This window comes from Salminus brasiliensis, unplaced genomic scaffold (genome assembly GCF_030463535.1).
Source record: "Salminus brasiliensis unplaced genomic scaffold, fSalBra1.hap2 scaffold_96, whole genome shotgun sequence".
In the NCBI taxonomy this organism is placed as follows: domain Eukaryota; kingdom Metazoa; phylum Chordata; class Actinopteri; order Characiformes; family Bryconidae; genus Salminus; species Salminus brasiliensis.
Window position 1 is genome coordinate 61276 of NW_027326711.1, and position 16225 is coordinate 77500.

Consider the following 16225-nt stretch of genomic DNA (forward strand, 5'->3'; position numbering starts at 1 on the left):
TTACACGGTTACAGGCTGAGTGTTTACAGGGTTACAGGCTGAGTGTTTACAGGCTGAGTGTTTATGGGGTTACAGGCTGTTACAGGCTGAGTGTTTAAAGACTGTGTTTACAGACTAAGTGTTTACAGGGTGAGTGTTTACAGGGTTACAGACTGAGTGTTTACACGGTTACAGGCTGAGTGTTTACAGGGTTACAGGCTGAGTGTTTACAGACTGAGTGTTTACAGGGTTACAGGCTGAGTGTTTACACGGTTACAGGCTGAGTGTTTACAGACTGAGTGTTTACAGGGTTACAGGCTGAGTGTTTACACGGTTACAGACTGAGTGTTTACAGGGTTACAGGCTGAGTGTTTACACGGTTACAGGCTGAGTGTTTACAGACTGAGTGTTTACAGGGTTACAGGCTGAGTGTTTACACGGTTACAGGCTGAGTGTTTACAAACTGAGTGTTTACAGGGTTACAGGCTGAGTGTTTACAGACTATTTACAGGCTAAGTGTTTACAGGGTGAGTGTTTACAGGGTTACAGGCTGAGTGTTTACAGACTATTTACAGGCTGAGTGTTTACAGGGTTACAGGCTGAGTGTTTACATGGTTACAGGCTGAGTTTACAGGGTTACAGGCTGAGTGTTTACAGGGTTACAGGCTGAGTGTTTACACAGTTACAGGCTGAGTGTTTACAGGGTTACAGGCTGAGTGTTTACAGGGTTACAGGCTGAGTGTTTACAGGCTGAGTGTTTATGGGGTTACAGGCTGTTACAGGCTGAGTGTTTAAAGACTGTGTTTACAGACTAAGTGTTTACAGGGTGAGTGTTTACAGGGTTACAGACTGAGTGTTTACACGGTTACAGGCTGAGTGTTTACAGGGTTACAGGCTGAGTGTTTACAGACTATTTACAGGCTAAGTGTTTACAGGGTGAGTGTTTACAGGGTTACAGGCTAAGTGTTTACAGGGTTACAGACTGAGTGTTTACAGGGTTACAGGCTGAGTGTTTACACGGTTACAGGCTGAGTGTTTACAGACTGAGTGTTTACAGGGTTACAGGCTGAGTGTTTACAGGGTTACAGGCTGAGTGTTTACAGACTGAGTGTTTACAGGGTTACAGGCTGAGTGTTTACACGGTTACAGACTGAGAGTTTACAGGGTTACAGACTGAGTGTTTACAGGGTTACAGGCTGAGTGTTTACACGGTTACAGGCTGAGTGTTTACACGGTTACAGGCTGAGTGTTTACAGACTGAGTGTTTACAGGGTTACAGGCTGAGTGTTTACAGACTATTTACAGGCTGAGTGTTTACACGGTTACAGGCTGAGTGTTTACACGGTTACAGGCTGAGTGTTTACAGACTGAGTGTTTACAGGGTTACAGGCTGAGTGTTTACAGACTATTTACAGGCTGAGTGTTTACAGGGTTACAGGCTGAGTGTTTACACGGTTACAGGCTGAGTTTACAGGGTTACAGGCTGAGTGTTTACACGGTTACAGGCTGAGAGTTTACAGGGTTACAGATTGAGAGTTTACAGGGTTACAGGCTGAGTGTTTACAGGGTTACAGACTGAGAGTTTACAGGGTTACAGACTGAGAGTTTACAGGGTTACAGGCTGAGTGTTACAGGCTGAGTGTTTACACGGTTACAGACTGAGAGTTTACAGGGTTACAGACTGAGAGTTTACAGGGTTACAGGCTGAGTGTTTACAGGGTTACAGGCTGAGTGTTTACAGGGTTACAGGCTGAGTGTTTACACGGTTACAGGCTGAGTGTTTACACGGTTACAGGCTGAGTGTTTACAGACTGAGTGTTTACAGGGTTACAGGCTGAGTGTTTACAGACTATTTACAGGCTGAGTGTTTACAGGGTTACAGGCTGAGTGTTTACACGGTTACAGGCTGAGTTTACAGGGTTACAGGCTGAGTGTTTACACGGTTACAGGCTGAGAGTTTACAGGGTTACAGACTGAGTGTTTACAGGGTTACAGGCTGAGTGTTTACAGACTATTTACAGGCTGAGTGTTTACAGGGTTACAGGCTGAGTGTTTACACGGTTACAGGCTGAGTTTACAGGGTTACAGGCTGAGTGTTTACACGGTTACAGGCTGAGAGTTTACAGGGTTACAGATTGAGAGTTTACAGGGTTACAGGCTGAGTGTTTACAGGGTTACAGACTGAGAGTTTACAGGGTTACAGACTGAGAGTTTACAGGGTTACAGGCTGAGTGTTACAGGCTGAGTGTTTACAGGGTTACAGGCTGAGTGTTTACAGACTGAGTGTTTACAGGGTTACAGGCTGAGTGTTTACACGGTTACAGACTGAGAGTTTACAGGGTTACAGACTGAGAGTTTACAGAGTTACAGGCTGAGTGTTTACAGGGTTACAGACTGAGAGTTTACAGGGTTACAGACTGAGAGTTTACAGGGTTACAGGCTGAGTTTTTACACGGTTACAGGCTGAGTGTTTACAGACTGAGTGTTTACAGGGTTACAGGCTGAGTGTTTACAGGGTTACAGACTGAGAGTTTACAGGGTTACAGACTGAGAGTTTACAGGGTTACAGGCTGAGTTTTTACACGGTTACAGGCTGAGTGTTTACAGACTGAGTGTTTACAGGGTTACAGGCTGAGTGTTTACACGGTTACAGACTGAGAGTTTACAGGGTTACAGGCTGAGTGTTTACAGGGTTACAGGCTGAGTGTTTACAGGGTTACAGGCTGAGTGTTTACACGGTTACAGGCTGAGTGTTTACAGGGTTACAGGCTGAGTGTTTACAGACTGAGTGTTTACAGGGTTACAGGCTGAGTGTTTACAGGGTTACAGGCTGAGTGTTTACACGGTTACAGACTGAGAGTTTACAGGGTTACAGACTGAGAGTTTACAGGGTTACAGGCTGAGTGTTTACACGGTTACAGGCTGAGTGTTTACAGACTGAGTGTTTACAGGGTTACAGGCTGAGTGTTTACACGGTTACAGGCTGAGTGTTTACAGACTGAGTGTTTACAGGGTTACAGGCTGAGTGTTTACAGGGTTACAGGCTGAGTGTTTACAGACTGAGTGTTTACAGGGTTACAGGCTGAGTGTTTACACGGTTACAGACTGAGAGTTTACAGGGTTACAGACTGAGTGTTTACAGGGTTACAGGCTGAGTGTTTACACGGTTACAGGCTGAGTGTTTACACGGTTACAGGCTGAGTGTTTACAGACTGAGTGTTTACAGGGTTACAGGCTGAGTGTTTACAGACTGAGTGTTTACAGGGTTACAGGCTGAGTGTTTACAGACTATTTACAGGCTGAGTGTTTACACGGTTACAGGCTGAGTGTTTACACGGTTACAGGCTGAGTGTTTACAGACTGAGTATTTACAGGGTTACAGGCTGAGTGTTTACAGACTATTTACAGGCTGAGTGTTTACAGGGTTACAGGCTGAGTGTTTACACGGTTACAGGCTGAGTTTACAGGGTTACAGGCTGAGTGTTTACACGGTTACAGGCTGAGAGTTTACAGGGTTACAGATTGAGAGTTTACAGGGTTACAGGCTGAGTGTTTACAGGGTTACAGACTGAGAGTTTACAGGGTTACAGACTGAGAGTTTACAGGGTTACAGGCTGAGTGTTACAGGCTGAGTGTTTACACGGTTACAGACTGAGAGTTTACAGGGTTACAGACTGAGAGTTTACAGGGTTACAGGCTGAGTGTTTACAGGGTTACAGGCTGAGTGTTTACACGGTTACAGGCTGAGTTTACAGGGTTACAGGCTGAGTGTTTACACGGTTACAGGCTGAGAGTTTACAGGGTTACAGATTGAGAGTTTACAGGGTTACAGGCTGAGTGTTTACAGGGTTACAGACTGAGAGTTTACAGGGTTACAGACTGAGAGTTTACAGGGTTACAGGCTGAGTGTTACAGGCTGAGAGTTTACAGGGTTACAGACTGAGAGTTTACAGGGTTACAGGCTGAGTGTTTACACGGTTACAGGCTGAGTGTTTACAGACTGAGTGTTTACAGGGTTACAGGCTGAGTGTTTACACGGTTACAGACTGAGAGTTTACAGGGTTACAGACAGAGTTTACAGGGTTACAGACTGAGAGTTTACAGGGTTACAGGCTGAGTGTTTACAGGGTTACAGACTGAGAGTTTACAGGGTTACAGACTGAGAGTTTACAGGGTTACAGGCTGAGTGTTACAGGCTGAGAGTTTACAGGGTTACAGACTGAGAGTTTACAGGGTTACAGGCTGAGTGTTTACACGGTTACAGGCTGAGTGTTTACAGACTGAGTGTTTACAGGGTTACAGGCTGAGTGTTTACACGGTTACAGACTGAGAGTTTACAGGGTTACAGACAGAGTTTACAGGGTTACAGACTGAGAGTTTACAGGGTTACAGGCTGAGTGTTTACAGGGTTACAGACTGAGAGTTTACAGGGTTACAGACTGAGAGTTTACAGGGTTACAGGCTGAGTTTTTACACGGTTACAGGCTGAGTGTTTACAGACTGAGTGTTTACAGGGTTACAGGCTGAGTGTTTACACGGTTACAGACTGAGAGTTTACAGGGTTACAGGCTGAGTGTTTACAGGGTTACAGGCTGAGTGTTTACAGGGTTACAGGCTGAGTGTTTACACGGTTACAGGCTGAGTGTTTACAGGGTTACAGGCTGAGTGTTTACAGACTGAGTGTTTACAGGGTTACAGGCTGAGTGTTTACACGGTTACAGGCTGAGTGTTTACAGACTGAGTGTTTACAGGGTTACAGGCTGAGTGTTTACAGGGTTACAGGCTGAGTGTTTACAGGGTTACAGGCTGAGAGTTTACATGGTTACAGACTGAGAGTTTACAGGGTTACAGACTGAGAGTTTACAGGGTTACAGGCTGAGTGTTTACACGGTTACAGGCTGAGTGTTTACAGACTGAGTGTTTACAGGGTTACAGGCTGAGTGTTTACAGGGTTACAGGCTGAGTGTTTACAGACTGAGTGTTTACAGGGTTACAGGCTGAGTGTTTACACGGTTACAGACTGAGAGTTTACAGGGTTACAGACTGAGTGTTTACAGGGTTACAGGCTGAGTGTTTACACGGTTACAGGCTGAGTGTTTACACGGTTACAGGCTGAGTGTTTACAGACTGAGTGTTTACAGGGTTACAGGCTGAGTGTTTACAGACTATTTACAGGCTGAGTGTTTACACGGTTACAGGCTGAGTGTTTACACGGTTACAGGCTGAGTGTTTACAGACTGAGTGTTTACAGGGTTACAGGCTGAGTGTTTACAGACTATTTACAGGCTGAGTGTTTACAGGGTTACAGGCTGAGTGTTTACACGGTTACAGGCTGAGTTTACAGGGTTACAGGCTGAGTGTTTACACGGTTACAGGCTGAGAGTTTACAGGGTTACAGATTGAGAGTTTACAGGGTTACAGGCTGAGTGTTTACAGGGTTACAGACTGAGAGTTTACAGGGTTACAGACTGAGAGTTTACAGGGTTACAGGCTGAGTGTTACAGGCTGAGTGTTTACACGGTTACAGACTGAGAGTTTACAGGGTTACAGACTGAGAGTTTACAGGGTTACAGGCTGAGTGTTTACAGGGTTACAGGCTGAGTGTTTACAGGGTTACAGGCTGAGTGTTTACACGGTTACAGGCTGAGTGTTTACACGGTTACAGGCTGAGTGTTTACAGACTGAGTGTTTACAGGGTTACAGGCTGAGTGTTTACAGACTATTTACAGGCTGAGTGTTTACAGGGTTACAGGCTGAGTGTTTACACGGTTACAGGCTGAGTTTACAGGGTTACAGGCTGAGTGTTTACACGGTTACAGGCTGAGAGTTTACAGGGTTACAGACTGAGTGTTTACAGGGTTACAGGCTGAGTGTTTACAGACTATTTACAGGCTGAGTGTTTACAGGGTTACAGGCTGAGTGTTTACACGGTTACAGGCTGAGTTTACAGGGTTACAGGCTGAGTGTTTACACGGTTACAGGCTGAGAGTTTACAGGGTTACAGATTGAGAGTTTACAGGGTTACAGGCTGAGTGTTTACAGGGTTACAGACTGAGAGTTTACAGGGTTACAGACTGAGAGTTTACAGGGTTACAGGCTGAGTGTTACAGGCTGAGTGTTTACAGGGTTACAGGCTGAGTGTTTACAGACTGAGTGTTTACAGGGTTACAGGCTGAGTGTTTACACGGTTACAGACTGAGAGTTTACAGGGTTACAGACTGAGAGTTTACAGAGTTACAGGCTGAGTGTTTACAGGGTTACAGACTGAGAGTTTACAGGGTTACAGACTGAGAGTTTACAGGGTTACAGGCTGAGTTTTTACACGGTTACAGGCTGAGTGTTTACAGACTGAGTGTTTACAGGGTTACAGGCTGAGTGTTTACACGGTTACAGACTGAGAGTTTACAGGGTTACAGACTGAGAGTTTACAGGGTTACAGGCTGAGTGTTTACAGGGTTACAGGCTGAGTGTTTACAGGGTTACAGGCTGAGTGTTTACACGGTTACAGGCTGAGTGTTTACAGACTGAGTGTTTACAGGGTTACAGGCTGAGTGTTTACAGGGTTACAGGCTGAGTGTTTACAGGGTTACAGGCTGAGTGTTTACACGGTTACAGACTGAGAGTTTATAGGGTTAAAGACTGAGAGTTTACAGGGTTACAGGCTGAGTGTTTACACGGTTACAGGCTGAGTGTTTACAGACTGAGTGTTTACAGGGTTACAGGCTGAGTGTTTACACGGTTACAGGCTGAGTGTTTACAGACTGAGTGTTTACAGGGTTACAGGCTGAGTGTTTACAGGGTTACAGGCTGAGTGTTTACAGACTGAGTGTTTACAGGGTTACAGGCTGAGTGTTTACACGGTTACAGGCTGAGTGTTTACACGGTTACAGGCTGAGTGTTTACAGACTGAGTGTTTACAGGGTTACAGGCTGAGTGTTTACACGGTTACAGGCTGAGTGTTTACAGACTGAGTGTTTACAGGGTTACAGGCTGAGTGTTTACAGACTATTTACAGGCTAAGTGTTTACAGGGTGAGTGTTTACAGGGTTACAGGCTGAGTGTTTACAGACTATTTACAGGCTGAGTGTTTACAGGGTTACAGGCTGAGTGTTTACATGGTTACAGGCTGAGTTTACAGGGTTACAGGCTGAGTGTTTACAGGGTTACAGGCTGAGTGTTTACACGGTTACAGGCTGAGTGTTTACAGGGTTACAGGCTGAGTGTTTACAGGCTGAGTGTTTATGGGGTTACAGGCTGTTACAGGCTGAGTGTTTAAAGACTGTGTTTACAGACTAAGTGTTTACAGGGTGAGTGTTTACAGGGTTACAGACTGAGTGTTTACACGGTTACAGGCTGAGTGTTTACAGGGTTACAGGCTGAGTGTTTACAGACTGAGTGTTTACAGGGTTACAGGCTGAGTGTTTACACGGTTACAGGCTGAGTGTTTACAGACTGAGTGTTTACAGGGTTACAGGCTGAGTGTTTACACGGTTACAGACTGAGTGTTTACAGGGTTACAGGCTGAGTGTTTACACGGTTACAGGCTGAGTGTTTACAGACTGAGTGTTTACAGGGTTACAGGCTGAGTGTTTACACGGTTACAGGCTGAGTGTTTACAAACTGAGTGTTTACAGGGTTACAGGCTGAGTGTTTACAGACTATTTACAGGCTAAGTGTTTACAGGGTGAGTGTTTACAGGGTTACAGGCTGAGTGTTTACAGACTATTTACAGGCTGAGTGTTTACAGGGTTACAGGCTGAGTGTTTACATGGTTACAGGCTGAGTTTACAGGGTTACAGGCTGAGTGTTTACAGGGTTACAGGCTGAGTGTTTACACAGTTACAGGCTGAGTGTTTACAGGGTTACAGGCTGAGTGTTTACAGGGTTACAGGCTGAGTGTTTACAGGCTGAGTGTTTATGGGGTTACAGGCTGTTACAGGCTGAGTGTTTAAAGACTGTGTTTACAGACTAAGTGTTTACAGGGTGAGTGTTTACAGGGTTACAGACTGAGTGTTTACACGGTTACAGGCTGAGTGTTTACAGGGTTACAGGCTGAGTGTTTACAGACTATTTACAGGCTAAGTGTTTACAGGGTGAGTGTTTACAGGGTTACAGGCTAAGTGTTTACAGGGTTACAGGCTGAGTGTTTACACGGTTACAGGCTAAGTGTTTACAGGGTTACAGACAGTGTTTACGGGGTTACAGGCTGAGTGTTTACAGACTGTGTTTACAGGCTAAGTGTTTACAGGGTGAGTGTTTACAGGGTTACAGACTGAGTGTTTACATGGTTACAGGCTGAGTGTTTACAGGGTTACAGGCTGAGTGTTTATGGGGTTACAGGCTGTGTTTACAGACTGATAAGCTGTACCATGTAAAATTCTGTTCAAGACAAATAAAACATTTCAATTGTTAGAAGCTCCATCTTTTCTTGAAAATATACTTACATACAAGTATACAAAATATATTCTCAGAATTGCTTCTTTATATATTTGATCATTTCTACTTTTAACAAAAAATAATAGTTGTAACGACATGCACCTTTAAGACTCCAAAAGCAGAACTGATAGTCCAGTTCACTTCCTGTCTGCAGCTGCAGGTCGCCACCTATACACCATAAACTCACAGCTCAGCATTGGCGGGCTCCCCCTCCTCTTCCAGTAATGTTTAGGATTATAATTGGTAAAACCAACCAATAACTGTTCTAAACCGGTTCAAGCAACTGAAGTTCTAGATGACATTCTTTAATCAGTGCTTAAGTTTAACATCAACAAATAGATCTATAATTCAGCAATAAAACAGCAGGAGATGACAGAATCCTTTAATCTTTTATTTTGAAAGATCCAGTTTCATCACAGTCAGCATCGTCTGTCTCACCACACACACACACACACACACACACACACACACACACACACACACACACACACACAAATACACACACACCCCAAATCTGTTCCGTCAGTGACTATGATTAAGTCACCACCCACAGTCACACATATATATATATATATATATATATATATATATATATATATATATAAAAAAAAGCTCAGTGCTTCACAGAGGAGAGTATGAGTGTGTGTGTTTAAACTGGGGTAACTGGGCAATGGGGTGGGACAGTGTTGAGAACTGGTCTGCACTGGAATCAGAACAGTGAGCTAACTGGATGGTTAAATCAATCTTCTGCGCTTGCTGTCTCTCTCCATCTGGTCGGCGGACTGGTCAGCAGCAGCAGCAAAGCCCAGCGGAGAGACCATGTTGAGCAGAAGGTCTTCAGACGCCTGACCGAACAGCGCCAACAGCAGAGCCACTCCGAACCCTGTGGCACGCTCACCCTGAGGGAAGACAGGGGCTGTTTACAAACCTACAAAATCATTACTCACATACTTATTAGTAAACAGACACCATGGTTTACTGAGAGAGCTTCACCTTACATAACCAAAGACCTCAACCTGTAAACCCTGCAGACAGTACGATTTTATCAGGGCTGAAAACAGTTAAAGACAGATGAGCGGAATCCAGCCTGACTCAACATCAGCAAACAGGAACATAAAGAAGCAGCTCAGGGAAAAATCAGTGCCATGATCGATCGCTGAACCCTGAAACGTTGGGTGACATGCACTTCCTGCCGTCCATAAAGTGCGGTGTTGGGGTTTCTAGAAGAAGAGCGGAGAAAGGTGAGAAGTCTGACTGCAGACGGTTTGTGGCTCAGGGGTTCTGTAAACAGAACGTCTACTTTAACTTTGGGAATCAGGTGGCACTCTGTGGTGTGAAACGCTGCTGTGTTCCGGGAGAGAGAGAGAGAGAGAGAGAGAGAGAGAGAGAGAGAGAGAGAGAGAGAGAGAGTACTGGGGCATAACAGAGTCTGGGGCCAGCGCTGTACTCACTGCATGAACAGGGGAGGCAATATCCACATGCACCCACACACCGGGCCAGTCGAAGCCCAGGTGAGAGCCGATGAACAGGCCGGCACAGGAGCTCTGAGCGTTCTCGCGGTCCTGCAGAACACACAGACAGACAGACAGACTTAGCATCACATTCAAGCAGATACTGAGAAACACAAGATGATCACTAAGCGAGAACACTACACCTTGTTAGTCAGCCGGTGAGTCACATCTTCACACAGACAACAGTTTACATCTCAAACTACACCCCCCCCCCCACAAACCTCTGACAGACTGAAACAGGAAGCTGCCTTTAAATAAACAATGCAGTTTTCATCTCACCTGTTTTAGACTGAAACCACTTCAGCTTAAAGGACCTGAGGGGCTAAGAGTGGTAAATCCAGCGTGATCCAGTCTTAAGGAAGCCCCTCTTTCCTTCCTGAGGCTTTCTTTGTTGTCGAGGCCACTTTATTAGATTTAACTCAAACATCACCTAACGATAAGACCCTCACCCTGGTCTGTTCTATATTCATTTGACCCTTTTCCCTGTGTGTGTGTGTGCGCGTGTGTGTGTTTTGATTGCTCTGTCTTCTTTTTTTTATGTTGTATTATTGGAATATTTCAAATGTAAAACTATAATTGAATCTGTACAGTCCAGTGTAAATTAACAAAAATCTGGTGGAGAAGATACAGTTAAGTAGAGGCTGGACTTTTTTTTTTTTTCTCTCCTTGCCCCCCTCCATCCCCTTTGCCCCGCCTCACCGCTACAGAGTTCTTCATGTCGGCGACAGCGGAGGTGAACTCGCTGAAGTGCAGTTCAGGGCAGTAGACCAGAGGATGGGCCAGATCACCACTGCTGCGTCCTGCTCTCACACACGCCGCCTCCCACTCTTCACTGTTTGTCATCACAGCTGCATGGTACTTCCCTGTGGAGATACCCTACGCACACAGTAACGCACACAGTAACGCACACAGTAACGCACACAGTAACGCAACTCATGCCTTTTTAAAAGTATTTTAAGGAATATTTCTCCTATTGTAAATATTTGTACATAGTGTAAATTTTCCTTAGGAACTCTCCATACTCAGACACTTAACCTGTATACACTTACATGTATATTTATGGCCTCCTGCTGTAGACTGATTATCTGAGCCTCACAACAAACATTTTAATGCATGAATGTTCTGACATTTTCAAAGTGACAAAACCTTGACTTTTGAAGCTTTTAGACAGACATGTTAACAACCTAAGGGGTCTTTTTTTCTGAGATGATTAATCTGTTGACAGTGCTCAGAGACAAAGACAATGACTAAGCACCATGTGATTTGCTGGGTTTACTCATAAACCCACAAGAGGATGTGGCACATGATCATCTAAAGTCAAAATTTCCACCGTAAGCAAGTGATCTTTGACCATTTTACCCTTCAGCTGCTTACTGTTCACTACAGCAGAAGTTCCAAAGAGGAAGCCAGTTTAATCTGAGAGAAACAAACTTTCTGTAACATCTTGCCTATTCGAGTCAGTCAGAGTGTAGATAATTAAGATTGGGAATTAGTAACTGATACACACCTGGGCTCCAGTAAGAGTCGCCATATCCAGTATAATATCTGCAGAGAGATCCTTACTGGCATACACAACCCCATCAGACAGCACCAGCCTCCCTTCAGCATCAGTGTTGTTGATTTCCACAGTTCTATAGAGCACAGTAAAATAAACCCAAAATTACCCAAAACCAGAATAAAACCAAATATCAAAGTCAGTGGTCAGTGAGAGTGTCTATCTGTAATTAACTCTATATAACATTAGAATAAAATATAAATACCCAAATAAAAAATGAACAACAGTCTAAAAGGTAAGGGAAATCCACTGTACTGATCTGAGAGCAGTGCTTACTTTCCAGAGTACAGGGTGTGGATGTCATCGGGCCGGGTGGCTGCAGGTCCCACTGCATTCTCAGCCAGGCAGAACACAGCATGGAGGTTATCCTTAAACCCCTACAATAAACAGCCAAGACACACCAGCAGATCTTTAACGAGGTTTGGAGATGTAACGCCTCTACAATTAAACTCCTCACTGCGAGTTTCACCTGTTTAACAGCAGCTTTAAATGCGCCCAGTATGGCAGCAGCTCCTCCACAGTCTCTCTTCATACCGGGCATTGTGGTCTGTGGGAGAACCAAATTTACATCAGCCATACAGAAAAATTAGGAGCTACAAAACAGGTTTATGAGGAGGCAAAGCTTTACTAATTTAGAATTATTTAATTATTTACTTACATCAACAACTCACAAAAATTCCATCTTTCTAATAATGAGTCAAAGCAACAGAGAGCAGTCAGTCATCACTGTGAAGATGCTACCATGATAACTTGTTCCTAACATTAATGAATGTATTTGTATGAACACATCTATTAAAGTGTCGGTCCATAAGTACAGATGAATCTGTTCTATCCCGGTCTCAAGGTCAGTAAACTGGTGTGGCACCTACCTTGCCTTTGATGCTGAGACCACCTGTGTCGTAGACAATGCCTTTGCCAACCCAGGCAATAGTCTGAGTGGCGCCAGAGGGGGTGTGGCTGAGCACGGCGAGAGCAGGAGGGTGCTCAGCTGCTTTACCTACACCATAGATACCTGTGAGGGAAACAGAAATAATCACTACATTCATTCACACTACCAGCAGGTTAGTCCAGTTATACAACAGTTAACTATTATTTTTATATAAACGTGAAAGGGTTTAAGGGCTTTAAAGGGAGCTCTCACTCCATGGTAAACACCAGTGCCTTGCTCCCAGACCAGTTAAACTGCTTTTATGCTTGTTTTGAGGCAAACCACGCTGCATCCCTGGAGAAAGCACTATCCACCGCAGATCGCGCTTCAAAACAAGTAAATCTGCTGGCCCAACCCGGCAGAGCGCTTAAAGCATGATCTCAGCTTGCTGGAGTCTTTACAGACATTTTTAACACCTCTCTCGCTCTCTCAGTCGTGCCAGCATGCTTCAAACTGCCCACCATTGTCCCTGTTCCAAAGACCTGCTTAAATGACTGGCGTCCATTACTTTAACCCCGATCATAAGCAAGCGCTTCGAGAGGCTGGTTAGAGACCTCAGCTGCTCCTAATTACCTGCCACCCTGGACCCACTGCAATTTGCATAAAGGCGGAATAGATCCACTGATGATGCTACTGCCCTGACTCTGCACACTGCCCTCTCCCACCGAGACAAGAACAACACATATGTGAGGAAGCTGTTTGTGGGCTACAGCTCAGCGTTCAACACCACCATTCCATCAAGGCTTGACACCAAGCTTCAGGATTTGGGTCTGAACAGCGCTCTGTGCAGCTGGATCCTGAACTTCTTGACGGCACAACAGCAGGTGGTAAGGATGGGCCGCATCACATCCACCTTACTGACTCTCAAATTTATACACACAGAGCATTCTCCACTGAATCATATTCTGGTAACATTGTGCATGTGATCATGTGACGAACTCAAATGCATATGTAGTTTTTTATATGACTACCTCCAAACCCTCTCTGGTTCAGTTCCTCTCCTCGGATAACAGTTGGAGTGATTCCCAGGTCGTTCCCCACCGCTCTGATTTCCTACAAAACACAGAAACCAGTTCACAAACTGTTTACCCTAAAATTCCCTCACTGAAATGTTGGAGGGGGGTGGTTGGTGCACTTACCTCTAGGAAATGGTCAGTGTTCATTTCACTGCAGGGACTGTCCACAATCCGCGCTGCCAGTCGAACGCCATCTGCCGCGTTGGAAATGCACTGAAAACAACCATTCTCTCATTATCAATATTGTCCCGTTACCATGGACACATCTATTAAGAGAATTAGGTTCACAGTTAGCCAGATAATTTCAGCCCAAACGTGATGACTGTCCAATAGCAATGTCCCCCAGCTGTCCTCATATTAGACAGGTTAGAAACTGTGCTTAAGGTGCCCAAGAATTCTTGCTATGTAAGATCTCCATAGCCATCACACCCAGACAATACACTGGACATCCTACAATATACATCTATATTTAATTACACTATTTATTAATAACTCACTACATACTGTGCACATACTCATTTTTGCACATTCTGCACTTTATACATCCAACCTCACACCCTACCTCTCTATTCTCTACTCCTATTTTTGCTTCATGTATACAGATTTTTTCCACCATCTTGATTATCTTGTTTTAATGTGACAGGACAGACGCCGGAAGTCGTCAAAGCGTTTTACTTCATTTGAAAAGAGATGAGAACCAAACAATCTGGAGAATCCTTGATTAGAGTTCGTGTCTGAATAAAGTGGTTGGCGAAGAGTAGTGGGTAACACTGCCTTCGGTTCAATTCCTTAGCCCTCATGCTACCCCACTCCTAATTCTACACTCCCCTACAGTGTAACATGATTCACATGGAAGAGGTCTGGATCAATAAATACTGTAGATTGTGGAGTAAGTAAACAGAAGAATTTTCCAGAAAACGATCTAAATTTAGTGCAGTTGCTGTAGTGTGCATCAGCTCTACCTGCAGTGTGGAAAGTTCCAGAGGACCATTGTCCTGACCGACAGTGATGAACTCCACAGTGACGTGCTTCTTCTCCGTCCTGCGCGAGGAGGTGGAGCGGCGAGAGAAGAGCGGAAACGCGCGGGCGATGGCACATGCTGACGCAAACACATCGGACCGATCACACACTATCTAAGGAACATGAAGAAAAACAGAAAACAACATTTAAACAGAACATAATTTCGAAACTTGCAGCGGATTCCCATTCCTGAAGGTGCCCTACCCTCACTGACCACAGACCACAATGAAGAGCAGACTGAGGTTCTATTTGACGTTCTCTAAATATCAAGACCATGACCCACGTTTTAGTGGTAAATAAAAAGGGTGTATAACATGTCTATGGAGAGATCCAAAACTAGACTTTGATGTGTCGGCAGAATCTTCTGCTGAATCATCTAAAGGTGAAAAGATTAAAGAACTGAACTTTGGCTGCAATAAATGTTAATGGATACGAACATAGATGACGGGATAGCTGACGGGGGCATGAGGGTGTACAGTTTCATTTATCCAGGCATATGCACACACCAATCAGCCAAAACATTAATATCACCTGCCTAGTAGGTCCCCCCTGAGCCATCACAATAGCTCTGACCAGTCAAAGCATGGCCTTCACAATACCTCTGAAGGTGTCCTGTAATATCTGGCTCTAAGACTAATGTTTGCAGCAGATTACCAGTTACCATCCGATGGGTTGTTACCATCATCTGGTAAAAATCTTTCACCCGCTGTATAAAGCAGTTTTGCTGCTACTTACTTCTTACTGTAATTCACTCAATCTGGACACAGAGCTGCAGTGAAAACACACAGACTGAGAAGCCGCCACGTAAACAGAGCATGTGGAGAAAACAGGTAAGAAGCCAGAGAGCGACACGGCCACTCTGGCGTGTGAGTGGAGAGCAGATTACTATTAATGAGAGCAGTGGCAGCCTCACATGGACTGAAAAAAGGGGAGCTCCTCCAGTAAGTCACCCAGAGCCGCCACAAATGAGGAGACGGTCAGCAGCGGAAACATGAACGGTTCCCGTAACGCTTGGTCACAAATCAAGTCCTGTCCTGAAACAGAAGCCCCGTTTTTTGAGCTTGTCATCTTCTTACAGGACGCTGCAGGCCTTTCTGGTTGGTGGACTATTCTCAGTCCAGCAGGGACACTGAGGTGTTTAAAGCACTGCTGTGTCTGACCCACTCGTACCAGCAGCACAGCACACACCAACACACTCACCGCCACCGGGTCAGTCAGTGTCACTGCAGTGCTGAGAATGACCCACCACCCAAAAACTCCCTGCTCTGTGGTGGTCAGTCCTGTGGGGTCAAAGTGGTGGTGTTAATGGTATGGCTGATCAGTGTGTGTATTGAATATAGATCACTGCCGTACAATGGAAAACATGTATCTCCATTTTTGGTTTATTTTCAAGTTGTTTATATTTGTTTGTTTGTTTGTTTTTTATGCATTGAACCAAACTTACAACCGACGAATCGGACAGAAAAGGTACATTTTCAACTGTTGTTCGGTCCCGAAGACACATATACGTATTATTACAGCTTTACTTTTTTTAACAGGACACAGCTTTCTCAAGACACAACATTAATTCCCATGTCTGGCGTAAACTCTAAGAGCACCTTTGTGAAAGCATGTGAAAGCATTCTTATCAGTGTCTAACAGCATTATGGGATTTCTTTTTAAAAGTCCAGTGTGTGTCTGCCCACTGAGCTAACGCAGTGACTGCACATGTGTGTTCTGATATTTTTTTGGATCACGTGCCGAGAGCAGGAAACAGCGTCTGTGACAAGAGGTGAATTTA

The 16225-nt window shown here is 44.7% G+C and overlaps 1 protein-coding gene across 1 annotated transcript in view; it reads right to left on the minus strand.

The window, feature by feature from the left end:
* Positions 1 to 8792: 8792 nt before the first annotated feature.
* The window catches only part of npepl1 (aminopeptidase like 1), an 8367-nt gene continuing 934 nt past the window's right edge, over positions 8793 to 16225 (minus strand). Inside the window, exons 3-12 of the mRNA XM_072672159.1 lie at positions 14388 to 14558; positions 13549 to 13638; positions 13381 to 13462; positions 12351 to 12493; positions 11951 to 12028; positions 11758 to 11858; positions 11434 to 11557; positions 10626 to 10802; positions 9867 to 9977; positions 8793 to 9314 (exon numbers count right to left, since the gene is read on the minus strand). Of these exons, the coding sequence (XP_072528260.1) occupies positions 9150 to 9314; positions 9867 to 9977; positions 10626 to 10802; positions 11434 to 11557; positions 11758 to 11858; positions 11951 to 12028; positions 12351 to 12493; positions 13381 to 13462; positions 13549 to 13638; positions 14388 to 14558 (1242 nt within the window). The 3' untranslated portion in view covers positions 8793 to 9149. The remainder of the gene's footprint in view (positions 9315 to 9866; positions 9978 to 10625; positions 10803 to 11433; positions 11558 to 11757; positions 11859 to 11950; positions 12029 to 12350; positions 12494 to 13380; positions 13463 to 13548; positions 13639 to 14387; positions 14559 to 16225) is intronic.